The 27,471-nt window shown below is 46.3% G+C and overlaps 1 protein-coding gene across 1 annotated transcript in view; it reads left to right on the forward strand.

The window, feature by feature from the left end:
• The first annotated feature begins 15,734 nt into the window (after positions 1-15,734).
• Positions 15,735-27,471, forward strand: part of CSTF3 (cleavage stimulation factor subunit 3) — an 80,521-nt gene continuing 68,784 nt past the window's right edge. Inside the window, exon 1 of the mRNA XM_054028534.1 lies at positions 15,735-15,998. Within this exon, the coding sequence (XP_053884509.1) occupies positions 15,969-15,998 (30 nt within the window). The 5' untranslated portion in view covers positions 15,735-15,968. The remainder of the gene's footprint in view (positions 15,999-27,471) is intronic.

Here is a 27,471-nt window from a genome sequence, read left to right on the forward strand (position 1 = left end):
CCCTGAAAAGATCCTGTGCAGTACTTTAAGTACAACAGTCTACCCACATGTGACCTCTGTTTTCATGAAACTTTGTATCAAGGCCTAATATAGAAACCTTGTACTGATAAGCCTTGGTATATGGAAACTTTGTATCGAAGCCTCATGTAGAAACTTTGTGTTAAGCCTTGGTATAATGTTATAGCCCCTAAGGATAGTTAAAGTAAAGGAAAATGTCTTTTTGCTTGGAAAAAGAAGAACAGGAGTACTTGTGGCACCTTAGAGACTAACAAATTTATTAGAGCATAAGCTTTCGTGGACTACAGCCCACTTCTTCGGATGCATTTTTGCTTGGAGTAGAATAAGATCTTCCCCCCCATGCCCTTAATCAATTGCCCTGTTGAATGAATGAGGTGTGAATGAGGAAGGCATGGAAGGCAGCACCTCCAAACAGCTGCAACAGTTGGAGAGGGGCTGGGAGCCAGACCCAAGGACAATAAAACGTGTCAAGTGGGCTCACTAAAGAAGATCAGACATACTGACAGCCTCGGGGGTTAGAAGCAAGCACCTTCTTTTGGAAACACCCTCTTTGTAGCATTGGGACAACACCCAGAAGGAAGCAGCACAAAGGCCCAATGGACACAGACACAGATTTTGAATCTGGTATAGATTTGCATAAGAGGAAAGCTGCTATAAAAGTGAGGTGTCTTGCAGAGAACCCCGGGTCTCATCTTGTCACATGGGAGCATCGCTCTGGATCAGCAGAAGCCCGGCTCCACCCCCTCCCCCATCTAACTCACCTGGCCAGTGCAGTTAAGGGGAGCAACTAATTGGTAACAACAACAAGACGGAGCATGCTTGTGTGCGTGTATGTGAGTGCATTAGTGTATATGTATATATCTCATATGCATATGATACAGTATTAACAAATACATGTATTACTAATAAATGTGGTGTTCTGCCTTATTCCCCCTGAAAAGATCCTGTGCAGTACTTTAAGTACAACAGATGCAGGTTGGGGGTGGGGAGCCCAGGGCTGGGGCAGCAGGAGGGTGTGCGTGGGGGGAAGAGCCCAGGGCTGGGGCAGCAAGGGGCTGCGGGTGGGGGGAGGGAGAGCCCAGGGCTGGGGCGGCAGCGGGGGGTAGCCCAGGGCTGGGGTGGGGAGCAGCCAATTTTTTTTTTGCTTGGGGCGGCAAAAAACCTAAAGCCGGCCCTGATCTTAACTTCAGTACCTGGAAAGATAATGGATAAGCAAACATTCTATTTGCAAGCACTTATTAGTTTATTTCATCTAGGTAACAGTCAACATGGATTTGTCAGGAATAAATTATGTCAAACCAACCTAATATCCTTCTTTGACAGGTAATAAGCCTTGTGGATAGGGAAGAAGCATTACATGTCACAGCTCAACCTTAGTGAGACTTCTGATACTGTCTTACATGACCTTCTCATGAACAAATTAGAGAAATACAGCCTAGGCAAATAAGGTGGGTGCAGAACTGGTTGGAAAACCACACTCAGAGTAGTTATTATGGTTCAAAAATGAGCTGAAAGGCATATCGAGTGGGATTCCACAGGGATCTGTCCTATTCCAAATCTTCATAAATGATTTGGACAGTGGCACAGAGAATACACTCAAAGTTTATGGACGATTCCAAGCTGGGAGGGGTTGCAAGTGCTTTAGAGGACAGGATTAGAATTCAAAAGGACCTTGACAAACTGGAGAAATGGTTGGAATTAAATAGGATGAAATTACATAAGACCATATGCAAAGTACTACACTTAAGTCAGAATAATAAATCACACAAATACAGAATGGGAAATGACTGCCTAGGAAGGAATACAGCAGAAAACCATATGGGGTTATAGTGGATCACAAACTAAATATGAGTCAACAATGGAATACTGTTGAAAAAAATATCATTCAGGGATGTATTAGCAGGAGTGTTACAAGCAAGATGTGAGAAGTAATTCTTCTACTCTACTCAGCACTGGTAAGGCCTCAACTGGAATAGTGTGTCCAGTTCTGGGCCCCACACTTCAGAAAGGATGTGGACAAATTGGAGAGGGTCAGATGAGAGCAACAAGAATGATTAAAGGGCTAGAAAACATGACCCATGAGGAAAGATTGAAAAAATTGCATTTGTTTAGTCTGGAGAAGAAAAGACTCAGGGGGGACCTGATAACAGTCTTGAAGTACCTAAAAGGTTGTTAGAAAGAGGCAGGTGATAAATTGTTCTCCTTATCCACTGAGGCCAGGACAAGAAGCAATGGGATTAAATTGCAGCAAGGGAGATTTAGGTTAGATATTAGGAAAAACTTCCGAACTGTAAGAGTAGTTAAGCACTGGAAAAAATTACCTGGGGAGGTTGTGGAATCTCTGTCATTAGAGGTTTCTAAGAACAGTTTAGACAGACACCTGTCAGGGATGGACTACATAATACTTAGTCCTGCCTCAGTGCAGGGGACTGGACTAGATGATCTACCAAGGTCCCGTCTAGTCCTACATTTCTATGATTTCTAGGAGTCATTGATATCAAGGCCAGACAGGCTCATTGAGTGCATCCAGCCTGGCTTCCTGCCTATCCCAGCCAGATAATCTACCCCAGCCACTCCTGCTTCCAGCCCAGTAACTGCTGGCTGAGTTAGGGTATGTCTACACTACGGGATTAATACGAATTTATATAATTCGAATCTGGGAAACAGATTGTATAAAGTCGAATGTATGCGGCCACACTAAGCACATTAATTTGGCGGTGTGCGTCCAAGTACCGGGACTAGCGTCGATTTCTGGAGCGTTGCACTGCGGGTAGCTATCCCATAGTTCCCGCAGTCTCCCGCGCCCATTGGAATTCTGGGTTGAGATCCCAATGCCTGATGAGACAAAAAACATTGTCGCAGGTGATTCTGGGTACAGCCTCACCCCTCCCTCCCTGCATGAAAGCAACGGACGGCAGACAACCATTTCGCGCCTTTTTTCCTGGGTGAACACTGCAGACTCCATACCACGGCAAGAATGGAGCTCAGCTCAAGACAGCACTCATGAACATTGTAAACACCTCGCGCGTTCTCGTGGAGTTTATGCTGAGCCAGGACCAGAAAAACGAGGTGAGGAGGCAGCGGCGGCGGCAGCAAAGCGACAAGCGTGATGAGGACTTGGACACGGACACAGAATTCTGTCAAACCGCGGGCCCCGGTGCTTTGGAGATCATGTTGTTAATGGGGCAGGTTCTATCCATGGAATGCCGATTCTGGGCAAGGGAAACAAGCACAGACTGGTGGGACTGCATAGTGTTGCAGGTGTGGGACGATTCCCAGTGGCTGCGAAACTTTCGCATGCATAAGGACACTTTCATGGAACTTTGTGACTTGCTGTCCCCTGCCCTGAAACGCCAGAATACCAAGATGAGAGCAGCCCTCACAGTTGAGAAGCGCGTGGCGATAGCTCTGTGGAAGCTTGCAATGCCAGACAGCTACCGGTCAGTCAGGAATCAATTTGGAGTGGGCAAATCTACTGTGGGGGTTGCTGTGATGCAAGTAGCCAAAGCAATCACTCATGTGCTGCTACGAAAGGTAGTGACTCTGGGAAATGTGCAGGTCATAGTGGATGGCTTTGCTGCAATGGGATTCCCTAACTGTGGTGGGGTGATAGATGGAACCCATATCCCTATCTTGGCACCGGAGCACCAAGCCACTGAGTACATAAACCGCAAGGGGTACTTTTCAATGGTGCTGCAAGCACTTGTGGATCACAAGGGACGTTTCACCAACATCAACGCGGGCTGGGCGGGAAGGGTTCATGACGCTCGCGTCTTCAGGAACACTGCTCTGTTTAAAGGGCTGCAGCAAGGGACTTACTTTCCGGACCAGAAAATAACCGTTGGGGATGTTGAAATGCCAATAGTTATTCTTGGGGACCCAGCCTACCCCTTAATGCCATGGCTCATGAAGCCATACACAGGCAGCCTGGACAGGAGTCAGGAGCTGTTCAACTACAGGCTGAGCAAGTGCAGAATGGTGGTAGAATGTGCATTTGGCCGTTTAAAAGGTCGCTGGCGATCGTTATTGACTCGCTCAGACCTCAGCCAAACCAATCACCCCATTGTTATTTCTGCTTGCTGCGTGCTCCACAATCTCTGTGAAAGTAAGGGGGAGACCTTTATGGCGGGGTGGGAGGCTGAGGCAAATCGCCTGGCTGCTGATTACGCGCAGCCAGACACCAGGGCAATTAGAAGAGCACACCAGGAAGCGCTGTGCATCAGAGAAGCTTTGAAAAACAGTTTCATGACTGGCCAGGCTACAGTGTGAAAAATCTGTTTGTTTCTCCTTCATGAAAACCCGCCCCCTTTATTGACTCATTCTCTGTAAGGAACCCACCCTCCCCCTTCCCCCAGCTTGCTTTCAAACCAAATAAAGTCACTATCGTTTAAAAATCATTTATTCTTTATTAATAGATTATAAAAAGAGGGAGGGAACCCGGGTGGGGTTTGGGAGGAGGATCGGTGGGAAGGAAAAGGACACTAAAAAAAATTTAAAAAATGACAGCCTTTTGCTTGGGCTGTCCACTGGGGTGGAATGGGAAGGTGTACGGAGCCTCCCCACCGGCGTTCTTACACGTCTGGGTGAGGAGGATATGGAACATGGGGAGGGGGGAGGGGGGTTATACAGGGGCTGTAGCGGCACTCTGTTTTCCTGCAGCCATTCCTGAAGCTCCACCAGACGCCGGAGCAGGTCTGTTTGCTCACGCAGCAGCCCCAGCATTGCATCCTTCCTCCTCTGATCTTCCTGCCGCCACCTCTCATCTCGAGCGTCCCTCCTCTCCTCACGTTGGTCCCTCCTCTCCTCACATTCACTGGCTTCTTTCCTATACTTTGAAACCGTGTCCTTCCACTCATTCAGATGAGCTCTGTCACTGCGGGTGGATTCCATGATTTCTGCAAACATCTCGTCTCGCGTCTTCTTTTTCCGACGCCTTATCTGTGATAGCCTTCGGGGCGGAGGAGGGAGGCTTGAAGAATTTGCAGCTGCTGTAGGGAGGGAAAAAAAGAGAGAATTTTTTAAAAAGATACATTTTGCAGAACAATGCTTATACTCTTTCACGGTGACCAACACTATTCACATTATATAGCACATGTGATTTCTGTGCAAGGTTGCATCTTGCCTCTTAATATTGAGTGCCTGTGGCTTTGCTGCCAGAGATCACAGGTCCGGGCAACAGAATTCGGCTTGCATGCGGCCATGGTAAGCCACTGTCTTTCGGCTTCTGCGCCCTCCTTTCCCACATACCAAGCAAAGCCTGTTGAGTACTGCGGTTTTCCTGTTAACTTTCAGCAGCAGCAGAAAACAAACTAACCCTCCCCATCCAATTCTCTGGATGATCGCTTTATCCCTCCCCCCACCGCGTGGCTGGTATCATGGAAGATCCCTGCAGGAACCAAACTAACCCCCCCGCCTCCCCTCCTCCCGCTATGAATTCTCTGGGATGATCGCTGTACCCCTCCCCCCACCGCATGGCTGGTAACAGGGAAGATCCCTGCTAGTCAAACGTGAAAAGCTCAGGGCCAATTTCCCCCCCTGCGCTTGGCTAACTGCAGGGAAGGATTTCTTTTCCGCCACAGGCAAACAGCCCAGTAGGAACGGCCACCTCTGTCCCCTTAATTAAGTTCCCGTATTTCAACCAGGTTACCATGAGTGATATCACTCTCCTGAGGATTACACAGCAAGATAAAGAACGGATGTTGCTTGAATGCCAGCAAACACCAGGACTATACGCTGCCAGGCTTTGTCAGGCAATGATACCAGATTACTTGCTGCAGGCATGGCGTGGTCAAGTGTCCTACCATGGAGGACGGAATAAGGCTACACTGCCCAGAAACCTTGTGGCAAGGCTTTTGGGGTACCTCCAGGAGAGCTTCATGGAGATGTCCCTGGAGGATTTCCGCTCCATCCCCATACACGTTAACAGACTTTTCCAGTAGCTGTACTGGCCGCGAATGCATCCCAAGTCCTCAGGGCAAAGTAATCATTAAAAAACGCTTGCTTTTAAAACAATGTTTATATTTTAAAAGGTAAACTCACCTGAGGTCCCTTCCATGGGGTCATGGTCTTGGATACTGGCTTGGGAGGGTACTTCAGTCAGGCTGAGAAAAAGATCCTGGCTGTTGGGGAGAACGGAGTGCTGGGTGCTCTCTGCAAGCTCGTCCTCCTCCTCCTCTTCCCCATCCGCAGAATCCTCAGGTGTAGCTGATGAGACTATCCCCGACCTGGAATCCACGGTCACAGGTAGGGTAGTGGTGGCGGCCCCCCCTAGAATTGCATGCAGCTCAGCGTAGAAGCGGCATGTCCGCGGCTCTGACCCGGAGTGACCGTTTGCCTCCTTTGTTTTTTGATAGGCTTGTCTGAGCTCCTTGACTTTCACGCGGCACTGATCTGAGTCCCTATTGTGACCTCTCTCCATCATGCCCTTGGAGATTTTTTCAAAAGTTTTGGCATTTCGTCTTTTCGAACGAAGTTCTGCTAGCACTGAATCCTCTCCCCATATAGCGATCAGATCCAGTACCTCCCATACGGTCCATGCTGGTGCTCTTTTTTGATTCTCGGACTGCATGGTTACCTGTGCTGATGAGCTCTCTGTGGTCACCTGTGCTCTCCACGCTGGGCAAACAGGAAATAAAATTCAAATATTTGCTGGGCTTTTCCTGTCTACCTGGCCAGTGCATCCGAGTTTAGATTGCTGTCCAGAGCGGTCACAATGGTGCACTGTGGGATAGCTCCCGGAGGCCAATACCATCGAATTGCGGCCACACTAACCCTAATTCGAAATGCTAAAATCGATTTTGGCGCTACTCCGCTCGTCGGGGTGGAGTACAGAAATCGATTTAAAGAGCCCTTTATTTCGAATTAAATGGCGTCGTTGTGTGTACGGGTGCAGGGTTAATTCGAATTAACGCTGCTAAATCTGAATTAAAGTCGTAGTGTAGACCAGGCCTTAGAGCAGGGCTTGGAGAAAGAGACGCCCCGTCTCCATTGACAGACTCACAGTAATGGAGAATCCACCCTCTTCCGAGGGGAGCTCTCTCCATGGATCATTCCTCTCCCAGATAAACACTGGCCCCTAAATCCCAGTGTCAGTTTGTCTTGCTTGTGTTCCCAGCCAGTGGATCTCACTCTGCCTTTGCCTTTTACATTAAGGAGCCCTCCACTAGCAAGTGTGTAAATCAGAAGGGATTGGATTATTATGACTCATCCGAGGACAGGCTTTCAGACCCTGAGCTTTCCCTGGAGTTCTCGGCATCCCAGATCCAGAGCTCTGCCTCCCCTAGCTCGATCCGGTGGATTAAGTCCGGTGTGGAACCTGAACAGCCTGTTTGGGGAGAAAGAATCTGTTTTATTACTAAAGTTTTGGAGGCAGGGACTCATTTATATATTGGTGCAGCCCAGCACAACAGGGCCCCGACCTCGGACAGTGTTTGTCTGCGCAGCAACTGGCACGACGAGGCCCCAATCTCCGACACTGCTTGAGAGGAAACACAAGAGATCCCAAGCAGGAGAATAATGAATTTGAACTTTCCTAGAGGAGATTTTGTCCCGTCTCCCACCAGGCAAGTTCAGTTCGTATTCTGAAGCAGCAACGTCTATGACCCTTCTCAATTTGCTGTGGGGGTTGAGTCATGGCAGGCATCACAGTTACACAGGCCTATAAGTTCTTTTGCATAGGGTGCAAGATTTGTTCAACTGTGCGGCTGTTAAACGTATGATGTTCATTCTTTTTTGGGGGGGGCGGGTGCTGCAGGAGGATTTTCTCCCTGCCTTATTTGTCTAACTAGAGTCAGTTCCTGAGGCAGAGTTGCTGCCATTGGTGTCTGGGCTGGGATTCCTGGAAGCGGTTGTTGCTCATGTGCTGTTTGCAACCACCTCTGTGCCAGGACTGAGATACATAACGCAAGTCAACAGGTTACATTAACATTAGCCCGAGGCTCTGAAAGCTGCTGACATTTGCCAGCACTTGGCTGCTGGGTGGCACATGGCAGCTGAGGCGTCAAGGGAACCCAGATATTTCACAGCTGTGAGTAAAGATAAATAGGTCCTTACCCAGGAAAACGAGGGCCTGGTAATTCCTCAGCATCTGGTCCTGGTACAGCTGCTTCTCTGGCCGGGTTAAGAGCTCCCACTCCTCCCGGGTGAAATACAGAGCGACGTCCTCAAACGCCACCTGGAGCTGCTGGCACAAGCGTTACACACTCAGCACCTTCCGCTCCAGCCCCCAGCCCGGAGTCTCAGCAGGGGACGTGGTTTCTAGGGGAGCGACTCCTAGGGAACCCCCAGCCCAGCAGCTGTGACCCAGGGAGACTCTACCACCCCACCCAGCTCCCCCACGGACCTCAGGGCAGGGATTTTCCCCTGAATTTCCCCAACACCCCCCCCAGTTACATGCAGTGTTGCCAATTTAGTCGTTGGTTGGAAATTTGAATTGAAATTGAAACATTAATACACACTTTAAAAGCATACACAGTGTATGAGAAAATACTTGTACCTGAGAAAGCATAATGGGCTTGAAAAGTATGAACCAAGACTAGCTTCCTCACACAGTTGTTATTTAGGACAATGTCAGCGCATTTGTTTCGGCTATATTGGCCTACCTCATAATTTCAAATGATGATTTGTAAGCAAGGTCTGAATGAGCTCTCCCCAACAGCTAGTGATGAGCCAGGGTGTCACGGAGTGTGCAGGGACACAAGGCCCTGCACCCCCGGCTTCCTGCGATTCACCATGACTCTCAGCCAGCCAGTAAAGCAGAAGGTTGATTTAGATGACAGGAACACCGTCCAAGACAGGTCTTGCAGGTACAGACAACAGGACCCCCCTCAGTTAGGTCCATCTTGGAGTCCCAGGGGCACCACAGGCCCATTGGGGTGAGGGCAGAGCCCCGTCCGGGCTCCCTCCATTACCAGCCAGCACCTGAAAACTCTCTCTCCCCCAGCGTCCTCCTCCCAAGCCTTTGTTCAGTTTCCCAGGCAAAGGTGTCACCTGGCCTCTAACCCCTTCCTGGGTTCTCATGTTACATGCTCAGGTATTCTCCCTTAAGGCCAGTCTCCCATCCCCCCATAAAAAGAAGAACAGGAGTACTTGTGGCACTTTAGAGACTAACAAATTTATTAGAGCATAAGCTTTCGTGGACTACAGCCCACTTCTTCGGATGCAGTGGCTGTAGTCCACGAAAGCTTATGCTCTAATAAATTTGTTAGTCTCTAAGGTGCCACAAGTACTCCTGTTCTTCTTTTTGCAGATACAGACTAACACGGCTGCTACTCTGAAACCATCCCCCCATGCAGACCATCTTAGCTACACTCCCCTGCCTTCCCAACCAACACTCCCCACTCAGCATTCAAAGAGTCCCAGTTCGTCGCACAGGGGTGGGGCGAAGGCTTCAGGACCAGACTGTATTTACATGAACTCACCTTTACTCTGCCTAGGTATCCGGCAGAAAGAGCTGTGCTGCCCAAGTGATCAATTTTGGCTGGTGTTGGTTACAAATCACTTAAGTATTAACTGTGGGGGTCATGAAATGTTGTTATCCTTATCGTATGAGTAAAGGGCAGCAGAACTGTGCTTAGCCTGCCTGAATGAGGGGGTCTCCCTCAGTGCTTCATTTGTGCTAGGGCTTGCCAGGACTGAGGCCCCTGGGCAGTTCATAGCCCTGGGACCTCTGGGCTTGCCACATCACTTATGAAAATAACAAACTTGCTTGAGCCCCAGCACTTCTTTCATTACAAATTAAGCACTGGTCATCTTCAACTGAGCTGCACTCCCTAAGCAGGAGGTTTGGATGCCAGATCCTAGTGAAGAGAGAGAGGGTGGGGCACAGGTGTTTTGCTTGGTGGTGTAGGCTCTAAGAGTCACAGGCACTCTTTGACTTGCCCCCTCTGCTGTTTAGAGAGAGAGCTGATTGGGCTTCATACGTGACCACTAGAGCTGAAAACACTGATAATCAGGTCTAAGTGCTTAGACCTGTTGTGGGACAGTATTTCTGTGGAAGAGACGGCCCAGCCTGCACTAGCAGTGAGGTTCCCCCCCAGAGAGATCAAATCACTGAGAGCTGGGTGGAACCGCAAGAGACCGACTCGCAGAGGTCAGTGGCAGCAGAAGGTGACAGAGCAGGGCCATTGGGGACGGAGCGGCAGAGTGAACGGTGGCATGACAAACAACAGCAGCCAGAGCATTAGACTATGTTTTAGTGACTTCGCTACAGAATGCTAGATTTGTGACTGGGAAACTTATATAAATATATGTTTCGTAGTAGGCCAAGATTTTTAAAATGCATTATTTGCCAAGGTCATTATCTCACATCATCACGATCTCAAGAGGTCATTATCTTGGGGAGTTTCTGTACTAAACTTTATTATTATAATTATTTTTATGTAAGAATGGCATTATTGGGTCAGACCAACGGTCCATCTATCCCAGTATCCTGTCTTATGACCGTGACTATTCCAGGTGTTTCAGAGGGAATGACCAGAACTGCACGCAGTATTCAAGATGTGGGCATACCATGGATTTATATAATAAAAGTGGAGGAGCTTGGTTTGCCAGACTGATCAACTAAGGCCAAGCCAATACTGACAACCTATATGAAAAGGCTGCAAAACGCCATGCCTCTGGACTGCATCAACATGCAGAAAGCCTTATAAACCTGTCCCTGTCAAAGCCAATTTTAGAAGAACTGAATGAGGCTTATAAGAATGCTGGTGACACAACTCAGTTTATAAAAAAACGAGGAGTCCTTGTGACACCTTAGAGACTAACAAATGTATTTGGGCATAAGCTTTCCTGGGCTAGAACCCACTTCATCAGATGAATGAAGCAAAAAATACAGGAGCAGGTAGAAATACATGAAAGGATGGTGGCTGCTTTATCGAGTGTTAGGTCAGTCTAAGGAGATAAATCAATTAACAGCAGGATACCAAGGGAGGAAAAATAACTTTTGAAGTGGTAAGAGAGTGGTCCATTACAGACAGTTGACAAGACGGTGTGAGTAACAGTAGGGAGAAATTAGTATTAGTGAATTTAAGTTTAGGTTTTGTAATGACCCAACCACTCCCAGTCTTTATTCAGGTCTAATCTGATGGTATCTAGTTTGCAAATTAATTCCAGTTCTGCAGCTTCAGGTTGGAATCTGTTTTTGAAGTTTTGTTGTTGTAGAATTGCCACTTTGAGGTCTGTTAGTGAGTGACCAGAGAGAATGACGTGTTCTCCTACTGGTTTTGGAATGAATCCATCATAGGACCTAACCACATCAGCCACACCATCCCGGGCTCGTTCACCTGCACATCTACCACTGTGATATATGCCATCATGTGCCAACAATGCTCACTATCTTTCTGAAAAAACAAAAAAACCTCAGCTGACTCTCTAGAACAGAGGTGGGCAAACTACGGCCCTTGAGCCCCCGTCCCCCGCAGCCTCGGCTCGCCCTGCCGCCAGCGCCGTGGGCAGGGGGGCTGTGTGCTCCTGCTGGGCAGCGCAGCGGAGTGGCTAGCTCGGACCCGGGGGGCTGCCAGTCCTGCTGCTCTGAGCAGCATGGTAAAGGGGGGGGGGTTGGATGGGGCGGGAGTTGGGGGGGCAGGAAGTGGGAGGGAGCGGATAGGGGTCAGCGCTACCGCCGGGAGATGCTGCAGCCCCCAGCCCCGGGGTCACTACCGCGGGAGGGACCAGTGCCCAGCCGGGGAGTCCCCGCCCCGCGTCCTACCTGCGCCGGCCCCGCTGCAGCCATCGCCGGGCTCGGCTCCGGCTCTGGCCCCGGCCGCTTCCTCCGGGCAGCGACTTCCCGCCCCTGGGTCTTCCCGCCGGGCTGGCCCGGGAAGGCCCCGCCCCGCTCGCTGGGCGCTGCCCCTGCACCGCCAGCACCAGCAGCCGGGGGTCCCAGCTGCCCCAGTGAGGCCTGGCTGCTGGCTGGGACCATCTGCCGCGGGGCGAGGGAACGTGGGGCAGGGACTGGCCAGAGGCTGCTCGAGACAATCCCCTGCCCTGGCCCAGGTCACGGGACATGTTCCTAAGCCGTGGATTATTTGAAAAACTAGATCTGTTCGCTCAGGAGCGGTTCTTTGAGGTCTGCTGGGAGGAGATGGGGGCTGCAGCAGGGGAGAAATACCCAGTAGAAGCAGCTGCCGAAGCAATTCACTAGTACCTCCAAGTGCTCCCCTTCCTAGAGTGCGGGGCCCACAGGGAAGGGGAAGCACCTGCAGTAAAAGGGGATCCTCGGTTTGTTCCTGGGGAAAAGGAGGGGGCAGAGGGGACTAAACACACAGAGGGCCCAAGGAAGTGTTACTTATGTGACAAAGTGATGCCCTATGTCTGGGGGGATCCAAATACCCTCCCTGAGCAGTCCAGGTGAAATAGGGTGACCAGACAGCAAGTGTGAAATATCGGGACACATTGTGGGGGGTAATAGGAGCCTATATAAGACAAAGCCCCAAATATTGGGACTGTCCCTATAAAATCGGGACATCTGGTCACCCTAAGGTGAAAGCAGCTCCCCTCCAATCAAGGATTTCAGTGGGGGCAGCTGCCGCATGCTCATAACCTCTGCCTTTTCCGCTGGGGTTAACGCTTCACATACTCCTCACAGCACTCTCGGCGAGAGAAGTGTTGCTACGGCATTCAGCCATCAAATCAGTGAGAGGGGCAGTCTGAGAATCCTCCTCTGCACGGCCTGGCATGTTTATAATGGCTTCTCCATTGTCATCTGCTTTTAACCTGCTTATCAGCAGTCTGTGGAGCAACCTTGATGCGGGACCTTTGTGCATTCTAAGATCGGGTAACCCCTTCCACAATCGTCCTGCATGGGTTCTGCATTTTGTACCTTTCTACAGGGAGCAGGGCCTGCTCCAGGCACCAGCACAGCAAGCAGGGGCCTGGTGCGGCCGATGAAGAGGGGCTGCACATTCAGCTATTCGGCGGCGAGTCCCTCAGTCCCTCTTGGAGGGAAGGACCTGCCGCCGAATTGCTACCGAAGAATGAAGCGGCGCAGTGGAGCTGCCACCGAAGTGCCGCTGAGCGCGATTGCAGCTTCCCCCCCCCCCCCCACTAAAACCCTGGAGCCGGCCCTGACAGGGAGTAACAACAGCTCCAAGCCGCCTGCATAGATTCATAGATTCTAGGACTGGAAGGGACCTCGAGAGGTCATCGAGTCCAGTCCCCTGCCCGCATCAAGTGATCGTTCACACACCAGGCTATCTGAGCAGCTTGGCTCTTTGTGAGAATTTCCTGAACTATTCCCATCATAGTCTTTAAAGCTTCCCCAAACCAGGGCCGGCTTTAGGAAGTGCGGAGTCCGATTCAGATAGTTTAGACGGGGCCCCGGCAGGGATGCCTCACCCGGCGGCGCTCCGGGTCTTCGGTGGCACTTCGGCAGCGGGTCCTTCACTTGCTACGGGTCTTCGGTGGCACTGAAGGACCCGCTGCCAAAGTGCCGCCGAAGACCCGGAGCGAGTGAAGGACGTGCCGCCGAAGACCCGGAGCACCGCCGAGTGAGTAAAAATTAAAAAGGCGCCTACGTTAGGCGCTCTTCTTTAGGGCGCGGGGCCTGATTCGGGGCAATAGGCCTAAAGCCGGCCCTGCCCCAAACTTTTGCACAAGTTCAGTCATAAACTCCTCCTCTGCCTCAGAGCCACCCTCCAGGGACTCTCCAGTGAGATCCAGGGGCCCTCTGACTTTTCTCCCACCCAGGAAATGAAATGGGGCACTCCAGGGTAAGCAAATAGACAGGGGAACATTACATCCCAGTCACTCACCCTCTTGTTTGCATTTGTTCCTGTTGAACATGGATTTTAGAGTCCTGATGAACCTCTCAACTAAACTGTTGATCTCTGGATGGTATGGGGCAGATTTCAATTGCTTTACCCTGCACATAGAATCACAGAAGATTAGGGCTGGAAGAGACCTCAGGAGGCCATCTAGTCCAGTGGTCTCCAAAGTGGGGTGCACAAGAGGATCCTTGGGGGTGCGAGGCAGGAGGAGTGCTTTTTTCTTTTTTTGCTTTGGCAGTTTAGGCGGGAGTCCGAGCGGTTTTTTTTTTTTTTTTTTGCTTAGGCGCGGCAGGGGGTGCGTGCTCAAAATTTTTTTACTAATAGGGGTGCACGATCAAAAAAGTTTGGAGACCACTGATCTAGTCCAACTGTAGGTAACCCATTTCAGTGCTTCACCACCCTCCTAGTGAAATAGTGTTTCCTATTATGTGCCCCAGTGTCTCGCCAGCCCTGGCACACGCTACCATTTACCTTGGCCTTTTTTATAAACTCTTGGTCTGGGTCCATGAGGTCAGACCTGCCAAAATTAACTAGAACTCTGGCTGCCACCACTGAAGTCTTTGATTGGAAGGGAGCTGTTTTCATCTGGACAGCTCAGGGAGGGTATTTGGATCCCCCCAGACATAGGGCATCACTTTGTCACATAAGTAACACTTCCTTGGGCCCTCTGTGTGTTTAGTCCCCTCTGCCCCCTCCTTTTCCCCAGGAACAAACCGAGGATCCCCTTTTACTGCAGGTGCTTCCCCTTCCCTGTGGGCCCCGCACTCTAGGAAGGGGAGCACTTGGAGGTACTAGTGAATTGCTTCGGCAGCTGCTTCTACTGGGTATTTCTCCCCTGCTGCAGCCCCCATCTCCTCCCAGCAGACCTCAAAGAACCGCTCCTGAGCGAACAGATCAATCAAGGAGTGATAAATTCCTGCCCCTTTATTTTGTATCCAGTTTTTCAAATAACCCACCACTTATGAACATGTCCCGTGACCTGGGCAAGGGCAGGGGATTGTCTTGAGCAGCCACTAGCTAGTTCCTGCCCCACGTTTCCCCGGCCTTGGACAGCTGGTCCGAGCCAGCAGCCGGGCCTCATGAGGGGGGGGCTGGGCCAGGCTGTCACCCCAGGGCCCGAGCCGACCCAGGCTGGAAACGCCGGGCAGCCTGGGCTGCGCCTCCTCCCCCCACACCCCCCTTACTTGCTTCAGGCTTTCCGCGAATCAAATGTTCGTGGGAAGCAGGGGAGGGGGCGGAGACTTTGGGGAAGGGGCGGAGTTGGGGCGGGGCCCCGCGGAGTGTCCTCCTTTTGGAGGCACAAAATATGGTAACCCTATGCAAGTGGCTGAAGCTCACTCTATATAAAATGTAGGTGATGTTGGTGAGTTGGGGAACTCAACCAGTCGAGGGTGGGAGAGGTGGAAGATGACTGATGGTGTTTCTACCACTTGTCAGGGGTCCTCACTTCAGCCAGGAGTGCTGTTGGCTCTCCAGTTAGTATGAAACAATCAGATGGCAGCGGGGCCCCAAGGAGGCTTTTTCCCATCTCCCTCTGGCTAAGGGGCTGGAGCCACTTCTTCTAGATGTGGTCCTGGTTCCTCTGACCCGCACCAAAGTCATGCCATTAGTTTGGCACAATGCGCTCCGAAGGGGCTGCTCTTCACCAACAATATGCGCGGGGAAGCTGAGGCTGACATCACAATGCACCGGGGCACCACTACTAGCTAGGTCGGGAGAGTGCGAGGGGCTCCCTTCGGTCCGCCCAAGGGAGCCTCCTTTTGCTCCGTTCCGTAGACCAATCCCACCTATAGTACACACATCAATCACTTCCGCCTCGCTGTGGCGTGCTGAGGTCCGAGGGTGCGCGTGACACACTGTTCTCTCCGTCTCCTCCTTTTCCGCTAGTCTCAGCGCAGCGCGGCGCCCCTACAGTTTCGTCGCTCTCTGTAGTCCTCGCGCGTACGCTCTGCTCCCTCGGCCACCCAGCAGCCCCCGCGCGGTGCCGCTCCTCCCCCCCACCCCTGTGAAAGCCGATCGGGGGCGGAGGGGCGGCCATTTTGTTCTCTAGACCCTGGGTTGCTGGAATCGGCGGCGGCGGCCGTGTGGCTGGCGGGACCAGGGGAGCCGCCGCAGCGCGGGCCGCTTTTTAAAGGGTTTTAATCTGTCTCAAGGGGCCGCTGCTCGGCCGTGTTTTAACCCGCCATGTCCGGAGAGGGAGCCGCTGGCGACCAGGTGAGCGGGAGCTACGAGGCCGGTCCCCTAGGGGCAGCGGCCTGCGGGGGAGGGGCAGCGCGGCAGTGGCGACGGGGGTCCCCGCGCCCGCGTAGGCCTTGGTGAGCGGCTTGGCCGAGCCTCCTCTGTGGCTGGGGGAGGGGGCGGTCGAGCCGCAGGGCTCCGCTGGGTGCGTACACGGGAGCAGCGGGGAGGTGGGTGGGAGGCGCGGAGCACAGGCGAGGAACACAGGGTGGGTTTTTTTGCCCTTTAGACTTAAGGCTCCCGCGACCAACTGCAGGGCCTTTCTGTAGCGTGGTGGCACAATCAAAGCAGGGGCCCGTTCTCGCCTTCCCCCAACGCACATTGTACGAAACCTCCGACTTCCATATTTAACCAACTACAGTTGGGAAACGCCTTGTATGCGTTCACGGCGGGTGCTGGACTGTTAGACTAGTTAAACCGAAGAAATTTTTAAAAATTCGCGTTCCCCATCCATGTTGGCAAGCACGTTTTCTTTCGAGTCAACTTGGACAATAGGAAGTGCAGTCGGTTTCAGTTTCTGGATGCCATGCATACTAGTAATATCTCGGTTTCAGGCTCCAGAAGATAGTTGAAACCCAATTCAGCTGTTTATATACAAATATTTTATTTGCCTTTGTAAAATAAATTTAAGCTTTGGGCTTATACTAAGAGATTGTGACCCTTTAAACAAAACTCTAGTGACTTTTCTAAATTTCAGAAATGTTTTTAATCAACACATTTAACAATGAAAATATTAAAATGTACTTGTTCAACAGAGGTGGTGGTTTTTCCCCTGAACAGATTTGTAATGGAGGGAATCTCTTCCCGGTTACTTTTTGTGCAGGCAAATACCTCATTGTAATTACTTTTACATCAACTTCATTGTGTGTTTAATTATGCTGTTAATGGGTAAATAACTTTTCATTAACTTGTTTTTGTTTATTTTATAGGCAGATACAATCTGGTGTTGTACATCATCCCCCTTAGAACTGGTGTTACTATGAAATGCTTTCTTCACTTACCAGCACACTTTCTTTCTTTCTACTTTTGGGTATTGAAGAGACTGCTCTGCCAGTCAGAGCTATATTTTAAGTCCATACTCACTTTGCGGGGAAAACCCAAAGTTTCTGAAGCAGGGAGGAGTGATGGAAACAAGCTCAGAGGAGATGGAGACCACATATATACAGTACTTATACAAGTTGATGGTTCTGCTCTTCCCTTCTTAGTGAACTTATTTTTTTAATGGAGGTGTGAGTTAAGAGAAGTTTCCCTGTAAGTCAGCACTATCACCCATACTTCTCGCTCCAGGCTTTAGTAGTGGGGGAAGTGACTGTCTAGGTTATGGGGAGACACTTCAAAGGAACACCGGTTCTTGGGGGGGAAATGGGGACCTCATTATCTATTTTAACATAAAGCTCTCAAATCTTGTCTGCCTGTAAAGTAAAAGAAATTAAAACAAGCTAAATGAAAATAGACTTCACAAAAGTATATAGCAAAATTGAGATAATAAATATTCAAAATTCAGTGCTTTTCCCATTGAAACCAATACGGAAAGTTTCTTAATCACAGTTACTCTGTTTACTTCTTGGCAGCCATCTTCCTTGTAAAGTTCACTGCAACTGGAATTATGATGCTCCCATACTTATCTAATTTTGATGTAAAATTGTGGCAATCAAAAAAGCTAACAATGTTGGGAATCATTAAGAAAGGAGTAGATACTAAGACAGAAAATATCATATTGCCTCTATCTAAATCTGTGGTAGCTCACATCTTGAATACTGTGTGAAGATGTGATCACCCCATCTCAAAAAAGATATATTGGAATTGGAAAAGGTTCAGAAAAGGACAAAAAAAAAAATGGTTTGAGATATGGAACAGTTTATGAGGCAAGATTAAGAAGATTGGAACTTTTCAGCTTGCAAAAGAGACAACTAAGGGGGGATATAATAGAGGTCTATAAAATCATGACTGGTGTGGAGAAGGTAAATAAGGACACATTATTTACTCCTCATAACACAATAACTAGGGGTCACCAAATGAAAGTAATAGGCAACAGGTTTAAAGCAAACAAAAGGAAGTATTTCTTCACACAACGCATAGCCAACCTGTGGAACTTTTTGCCAGAGGATGTTGTGAAGGCCAAGACTATAACAGCGTGTGTGGTTTTTTTTTTTTTTTTTTTTTTTTTTTAATAAAGGAACTAGATAAGTTTATGGAGGATAGGTCCATCAATGGCTATTAGCCAGGATGGGCAAGGATGGTGTCCCTAGCCTCTATTTGCCAGAAGCTGGGAATGGGCAACAGGATGGATCACTTGCTGATTACCTGTTCTGTTCATTCCCTCTGGGGCACCTGGCATTGGCCACTGTAGGAAGACAGGATACTGAGCTAGATGAATCTTTGGTCTGACTGTTCTTATGTTCTAAATATTTTATAATATGCAACATTACATAGGAAAATCTTAGTGTTTCTCTTTAAAAATTGAATGAAATTGTACCGATAATCCTTTGGCCAATTTAAAGTTGTTTAATGAAGAGTTACCTCTTGGAAATAACTTTTAGTGTAGTTTCATGGAAATTTCAACAAGACAAAATTACTGGGCAGTGACTTAATTGTATACCTTTTTCATCACTGCAAAGACTATTAGAAAGTCATTTATGAAAAATGAAAAATAATTTTTTCCATCCACAGTAAGCGTAAAACCATTCTAAAAGTAAGCTTCCTGGTATAATTATTCTTGTGTAGCCATGCATTTGAGGATTTCCGTAGTCAAAGGACTTTCAGGACTCCTTGTTCATGGATGTGCAGCATGAGAATGGAAGGTGGTGGTGAGATTATCAATTTTAGTAATGTTGACATGTGAGTAAATTTTGTATAAAGGGAAAAATACTTAAGTTTAGCACCTGAGGGCCAAGTCCTGAAGGGCATCATCAACTCCATTACTGTCTGCAGTACGGAAATGTAGGGGAAAATGTCCATGAACTACCTTCCATTGGTACAGCTGCTGTTAATAAGATTAATTTGTGTGATGGTAAAAATGCTAGATCCCACTGGACTGTTGTCAGCATTAGATCTCCCACCAGTTCTATCACTGGTATTACCATTTAATTACTTTTTTAATTACCTAGTGTAGACAAGGCTATGCTGTTTTCCAATGATAGTTGAGGGTGTTGAGCACTTCAGAGATCAGGCCCTTAAGCATATGCAGTTTGAGATTTCTTTATAGCCTGTCTAAAGCATGTAATTTCACAAGGTTTTGAAGCTTGTATGGTTTATATTAAAGGTTGCTAATATTTTCCTCCCTGCCCTAACTCAATTTCTTACTAATCCCATGATCCTTTAACTGTATCCATGCTGGTGAATCTCCCACCCAGTTTACTTCAATGGAGCTCTGTGCAGACACAGGGTTTTGACTGTGTGGGTCTAATCCGAGGATCAGGACACAGCTTCTTCAACGTACTGGGTAAAGTTTCCAGTAATCTAAGTGACTTAGGTGTCCAGATCTCTTTAGTGCTTTTGAACATTTTAACTACAACTAAAGTATCTGTAACAGAATGAAATTTAGAAATGCCTGTTAAGGATAGTACACTATCTGTGTACTAGTATTTTCAGTTTCTAAAAATATGGGACTGAGCAGTTAAAGTATTTTACCAGGATGCAAGTGTAATTGGATTCAGGTTTGTTCCCTTGATCAATGTAAAATGTCTGAGATTCCCATTTCAATAACATAATACACTTTAATATTAAAAGGTTTTCAAGGTAAAAATGAAATCACAGAGAATAACATGATTAAATAAATCCTCCAACTCACTCCCCTTCTCCACTACACTGAAAGTACTTTTACCAAGGTATTTCACAACCTCTTTCTGGCCAAATCTCAAGGTCTTTTTATTTCATTCTCATTCTCCTTGACCTCTTTGGTTCTGCTGATACAGTTACACATCCTTTTTGAACTCCCTTGGCTTCAGTGATACTGTCCTTGCCTTGTTTTTCCACGTTTTTTATTTCTACAGTGACTGTTGTCAGGATGATCCCTCTTTTCTCGGTCCTGGATGTCTCACTGCCAACTTAAACTTAGTGGACTCGATATCCTCTGCTGCACCCAGTCTCCACTGAGCACAACAAAGGAGGTGTGACAACTCTCTGGTTAGGGGGATATCTAGGTGCCAGGTTGCCACTTCAAGATAGTGTAGAGCAGTTTAAGTACTGCTTTAAGCTATGCCCTAGCTTTAGATGCCTCTGAAGGCCAACTACCAGCTAGGGATTTCTGGAGTGCATGCAGGTCTGCCTCTACTTGTTCCCCTATACAGATGGCTGCGCAGGAGATGGTACAGCTGGCTACACCACTGGAATCCCCATCTATCCGTCCAAGTCCCTATATAGCTGGGAGGGTCTGTAATGGGTACAAGGACTGAATACAGCATTGTCTACTAGAGAGCTCCTTATTTTTACCCCACAAAGCTCACCCTAATCTGTCCATTCTTTTGTCAACCTCTGTGTCACTCAGGCTACTCAGTTTGAGGTCATCTCTAAATTTTTCCTACACCTTGCCCCACACATCCAGCCTCTGTCTAAATCCTGTTGCTTTTTTCTCCACATCTCTCCTATCTGACCCTTCCTCTTTATCCAGACATCAGAAACTCTCATCCAGGTACTCAATGTCTCCTGTTTTGATTACTGCAACTCTAATCTGCCTGACATATTATTGTCTCAATTTCATACGAAATACATTGTATTCAAGGTCATATTTACCTGAAAACCTGATCATTTATCTGTATTATTCTCTCCTTGATCTTTGCATTAACTCCCCATTTCCCCCTCACTTTTTGTGACCGTCAAACCACAGCATATCTGCCTTTCTGTGCTTGTCATCTTTTGCTTCTATCCCTGCCTCTTATCTACTTTATCAATAGTGCTAGCCTCGGAACATCCATTTATTCACCTTTCTCACAAATATCTCTTCCTTCCACACTGCCTTTACATAAACAGCACTAATCTAATTGCTAATCTAATCTGTAAAGCCACTACCCAAGGGTGGATTATTTTGATAATGATTTAAATCACCAAGCTGGAAACATTGATTTAAATACACCTCTACCCCGATATAACGCGACCCGATATAACACTAATTCAGATATAACGTGGTAAAGCAGTGCTCCGGGGCGGGGGCCCTGCGCACTCCGGCGGATCAAAGCAAGTTCGATATAACGCGGTTTCACCTATAAGGTGGTAAGATTTTTTGGCTCCCAAGGACAGCGTTACATCAAGGTAGAGGTGTACTTGATTTTAGTTGTGTTCTGTATTTGTACTTTTTAGTTCTTTTCCTAAAGAGAGGTGTTGATTCTCATTGGTTGGTAACCATCAAAACATGTTTTGCGACAAACTATGGCCTTTACATATACTTGGTGCTTTATCCCCTGGGTTAGCATATACTGTGTCTGTACACATGTAAGCAGTTATGTAGCATAAATATATTTATTCTGATGCTTAATTTGTTTCCTCTTTTTGTTTTTAGAAAATGGTGACTACCACATTGATTTTTATTTTATTTTGCCTGTGATGTGTCAAACTGTATTTGGATGGAAATTGGAATTCAATTTAAAAATGCACAAAAAAAAGCATTTTAAATTTTTTTTAGTTAACTTGTCCTTAAAGTGCTAGAGATGCGTAAGAAGAAAGTGTATCAAAATGTGTTGCATTTAAAACTAACTGATTACTTAAACAGGAAGTATCATTAGTAGTTAGTGAAATGGATTGATTGTTTCTGGTTACCAAGATTTTAGAAGTAGTAGATTGCATCCTCTTTAGTCATAGGTATGAAGAGGAAAACAAGTATTTCTGTTTTTAACTCCCAATCTGTTTCTTTATTTTTAACTGAACTAGATGAATAAACTGAAATGAAGAAAATATGCCCTCTTCATCAGCATAAGAGGCAACTGCTGTCAAAAACTGATTTAGCACTTCAACAAACTCTGGTTCCAGGTGCTTAGCCACTCACTTCCTCTGGTTCAGTGGTTTGACTTTACTTAAAACTTTGGCAGCAAATATGTATGGCTTGAATATTTATTGAATTTAAATGATTTTAGTAGATTATTGTAAGTTTAGGCCTTAGGCTAGAACATAAGAACAGCCATACCGTGTCAGACCAAAGGTCCTTCTAACCCAGTATCCTGTCTTCTGACAGTGGCCAATGCCAGGTGCCCCAGAGGGAATGAACAGAACAGGTAATCAGCAAGTGATCCATCCCATTGCCCATTCCCAGCTTCTGGCAAACAGAGGCTAGGGACATTAGCCCTGCCCATCCCGGCTAGTAGCCATTGATGGACCGAGCCTCCATAAACGTATATAGTTCTTCTTTGTTTTTAATGCTGTTATAGTGTTCGCCTTCACAACATCCTCTAGCAAGGAGTTCCACAGGTTGACTCTGTTGTGTGAAAAAATACTTCCTTTTGTTTGTTTTAAATGTGCTGCCTATTCATTTCATTTGGTGACTCCTAGTTTGTGTGTTATGAAAAGGAGTAAATACTTCCTTATTTACTTTCTCCACATCAGTCATGATTTTATAGACCTCTATCAGATCCCCCCTTTGTCATCTCTTTCCCAAGATGAAAAGTCCCAATCTTATTAATCTCTCCTCATATGGAGATTTTTCCAATCATTTTCCAATTCCAATATATCTTTTTTGAGATGTGGTGACCACATCTGCATGAAGTATTCAAGGTATGGGCATACAATGGATTTATATAGAGACAATATATTTTCTGTCATCTTATCTATCCCTTTCTCAATGATTCACAACGTTCTGTTCGCTTTTTTGACTGCTGCACATTGAGTAGATGTTTTCAGAAAACTATCCACAATGACTCCAAAATCTCTTGAGTGGTAATAGATAATTTAGACCCCATCATTTTATATGTATAGTTGAAATTATGGTTTTCAATGTGTATTACTTTGCATTTATCAATATTGAATTTCATCTGCCATTTTGTTGCCCAGTCATCAAGTTTTGTGAGATCCTTTTATAGTTCTTCGCAATCTGCTTGGGACTTAACTATCTTGAGAAGTTTTGTATCATCTGCAAATTTTGCCACCTCACTGTTTTACCCCTTTTTCCAGTTATGAATATGTTGAATAGGACTGGTCCCGTTACAGACTCCTGGGGGATACCACAATTTGCCTCTCTCCATTCTGAAAACTGACCATTTATTCCTACCTATTGTTTCCTATCTTTTAGCCAGTTATCAGCCCATGAGAGGACTTTCCCTCTTATCCCATGACAGCTTACTTTGCTTAAGAACCTTTGGTGAGGGACCTTGTCAAAGGCTTTCTGAAAATCTAAATACACTATATCCACTGCATCCTCCTTGTCCACATGCTTGCTGCCTTCCCTCTCTCCCCCCCCCCCACCCAAGAATCCTAGTAGATTGGTGAGGCATGATTTCCCTTTACAAAAACCATGTTGACTTTTCCCCCAACAAATTATGTTCTTCTGTGTGTCTGACAATTTTGTTCTTTATTATAGTTTAAACCAGTTTGCCTGGTACAGTACAGATCCTTTTGTGTGTGACCTGTTTACACGTGAATCCGCTTAACATGCGGTAGCGCCATGCCTCCCAGTGCTACCTATTTAACATGCGAGACTCGTTAACATGCGGTACAGGAACTTGCTATGTAGTGCTACAAATTTGCTCACTAACTCACTGACTGAAATTGACAGGAAGTGCAGAGCAGAAATGTGTTGTACATCTTTACCGATATTGATAAAGACGTATCACGCACATTTAGTCATTGTCATGCTAGAGAGAGATATAATATATACAGTAGTACTGTAGTTATATAGTAATATATATACTACATGAGAAAATTAAAAGATATTGGGATTGCCGAATCTACTCACCGAGGATGGCTAAAAAACGAATCTAAACTGAATGGCTTTGTACAAAATATTAATTCTACCACGGGGCTTAAGTGAAAACGTGTGCGCTATTCAGCAAAACCCACAATAGACAAATCCATGTGCACGTGGTTTGCTCAGGAAAGGCTGAAAGGAATGCTTCTAAGTGGGCCAATTCTTCAAGCCCAAGCGATAAAATTTGGAAATTTAATGGGGGATGAATCATTCCAAGCCAGCAAGGGGTTTATAAGTCGTTTAAAAAAGCGTCATGGCATAGCGCAGGTATCTATTTCTGGAGAAAGCCATCGATGAATCGGCCGCGAATGCGTTTCCCGCCGAGTTAAAATCTATTTTACAAAATGAAGACTACCACGAAGAACAACTTTATAATTGTGATGAAACAGCTTTATTTGCAAAACTGCTACCTGATAAGACTTTAGCCTTTAATTATGAGACAGAGAAAACAGCTGGATTTAAAAAGAGAAAAGATTGTGACTTTTTTTTTTGTAGTAATAAGACGGGCAGCCATAAGCTTAGCCCTCTTCTCGTTGGCCGCTTTCATAACCCTCGCTGCTTTAATCACATCAATAGAGCCAAACTGCCAGTAATATATGCTAACAGCAAAAATGCTTGAATGACCAGACACATTTTCGACGACTGGTTCCACAACAGCTTTGTTCCAGCTGTTTGTTAGCATCTGCAATCAAAGAAACTCGAAGCCAAAGCACTTTTGCTACTTGACTATTGTCCAGCCCATCCTCCAGCCGAATCACTGGTATCGAACGATGTAAAAATTCGAGTGCTGTACCTATCATTCAACACAACATCAAAAATTCAACCTTTAGACCAGTGCATTATTCAGAATTATAAAAACAGTTATCAATGGGAGCTGATTTCTGTGATCGTGTCATGCATGTCTTCAGGCATTTCCGAATTCCTGAAACAGTTGAACATGAAGGAAATTATTTATTTAGTTAAAAAAAGCTTGGGACAGAGTAAACCAAAAGTCCATTGAAAACTGCCGGATGAAGGCTCTCGGTGATGCCTTTTCTTTCAAAGACGGCTCATACTCGGGAAAACTCAACAGTGGCACTGATTCAGAGCCAGACTTTGAAGGATTTTCAGAAAAAGATGTCCTACAAACGCATGCAGATAAGAGGATAAAGGTAAACTTCTCTTTCAAATGATAAAAGATTTTAGTTTGGATACGTCGCCAGAAATCATTACTGAGTGGCTGGAGATGGAAGACTGCCCGACTTCAGAATTTCAGTCTGAGGAAGAAATATTAACGGGATGCGAGGCTACGTCGGACCGCGAAAGTGATGGCGAGAATTCTAATAACGTAGGCCTAAATGACAATGACGAGGATGTCATTGAAAAGGTCAAAATTTCGCCCACGGAAGCCCTTAGTGCTGTAGAAACTGTTGTAAGATTTACAGAGGAGCAAAATGCGGAAAATATCAAAATAATTCATCTGCGGCGAATGACAGCCTTCATAAGAGAAAAAAAAATGCGAGTATGAAAGAACAGAAAATAACAGCGTTTTTTCTAAGTGAATCATAGGCACTTTTTTCAGCATGGCCCTCTTAACCTCCGGTCCGTTAACCCGCGGTCGTGACGGATTGACTCCCAACTTCTGCGCGTAAACGGGTCTGTACTGTACTGAAGTCAGGCTTACTGGCCTGTAATTGTCGGGATCACTTCTAGAGCCCCTTTTTAAAATTGGCGTCACATTAGCTATTCTCCAGTCATTTGGTACAGAAGCTGATTTAAATGATAGGCTACAAACTACAGTTAGTAGTTCTCCAGTTTTACATTTGAGTTCCTTCGGAACTCTTGTGTGAATACCATCTGGTCCTGGTGACTTATTACTGTTTAGTTTATCAGTGTGTTCCAAAATCTCTTCTAACACCACCTCAGTCTGGGACAGTTCCTCAGATTTGTCACCTAAAAAGAATGACTCAGGTTTGGGAATCTCACTCAGATCCTCAGCCGTGAAGACCGATGCAAAGAATTCATTTTGTTTCTTATCGTCCTTGAGTGCTCCTTGAGCATCTAGATCGTCTAGTGGCCCCACTAATTGTTTAGCAGGCTTCCTGCTTCTGATGTACTTAAAAAAAATTTTTGCTATTACTTTTTGAGTCTTTGGCTAGTTTGTTCTTCAAATTCTTTTTTGGCCTTCCTAATTATATTTTTCACTTGACAGAGTTTATGCTTCTTACTGTTTTCCTCATTAGGATTTAACTTCCACTTTTTAAAGGATGCCTTTTTGTGTGTCACTTCTTCTTTTACTTTGTTTAGCCACAGGGGCACTTTTTTTGTTCTCTTACTAAGTTTTTTAATTTGGGGTATACATTTAAGTTGAGCCACTATTATGATTTCTTTAAAAAGTTTCCATGCATCTTGCAGGGATTTTCACTTTTGGCCCTGTACCTTTTTAATTTCTGTTAACTAACTTCCTCATTTTTGTTGTCATAATTTCAAATACATTTCTTTTTTAAAATAAACCTATTTAACTTAAATAAAAAATGATTTTTATCCACCCTGTTCTGCCTTCACTTCATTCATTTGCCTCCTTGAAACCCTCTTCTGTTGTGACACCTATGAGTAATTGGCTTACTAATGATGGCTAAATTCATGGGCAGTTGGGCATATCTGATATTATGGAATTTTTTTTTTAATTTAAACATTACCAAGTTGTACAGTAGTTAGCCTACATAACTGATTCCTGTTGTGTGATTCTTACTACTGTTACACTCCTACTGCTACCCCCTTCATCCTTTTGTTTCACACTTTTATTGCTTTTGTGAACTCTTTGGGGAGGGTCTTTCCTCCCTGTGTATTTGTACACCCTAGCCCATTGGAGCCCAAAGAGGAAGAATGGCTTTAGGGTTAAGACACTGATTGACTTGAGGAACTGGGTTCTGTTCCCAGCTCAGCCACAAACTAACTGTGTGAGCCTGGGCAAGTAATTTGTTTGCTTCATGGTTACTTCCCCATTTTGAGAATGAATGTGAGATGCTCAGATGCAATGGCATTTAGAACCATAGAAAAGCTTAAGAAATCATGATTGTGACCTTTCAGCTCCACTGAAATGCAGAGAGATTTTTCTGCCATTTTTTGTTAAAGAATTAGATCCCTTTCAAATATACAGTCAGGGCTATACTTTAGCTGATCTATTTTGGATACAAAAGTCAGTGGACAGAGCCCTAGTAAATGTACTACAGCAGGGGTTAATCTACTTCTTTATATCGTCTCTTCCATTTCCAGGTTCTATATGCAGTGTTAAATAAAATCTTATTTCGCTTAAGTGCAACTTTAAAAACACACCTCTACCCTGATATAACGCGACCCGATATAATGCGGTAAAGCAGTGCTCTGGGGTGGGGTGGGGCTGCACACTCCGGTGGATTGAAGCAAGTTCGATATAACGCGGTTTCACCTATAATGCAGTAAGATTTTTTGGCTCCCGAGGACAGCGTTATATCGAGGTAGAGGTGTAGGTGTGGTAGCAGTTAAATTACTGAAAGCTGTCTAGTCTTGAGTGATGTAGCATGGAAAGTGAAATTTAACTCT

Source organism: Malaclemys terrapin, chromosome 4, assembly GCF_027887155.1.
Source record: "Malaclemys terrapin pileata isolate rMalTer1 chromosome 4, rMalTer1.hap1, whole genome shotgun sequence".
Lineage (NCBI taxonomy): Eukaryota > Metazoa > Chordata > Testudines > Emydidae > Malaclemys > Malaclemys terrapin.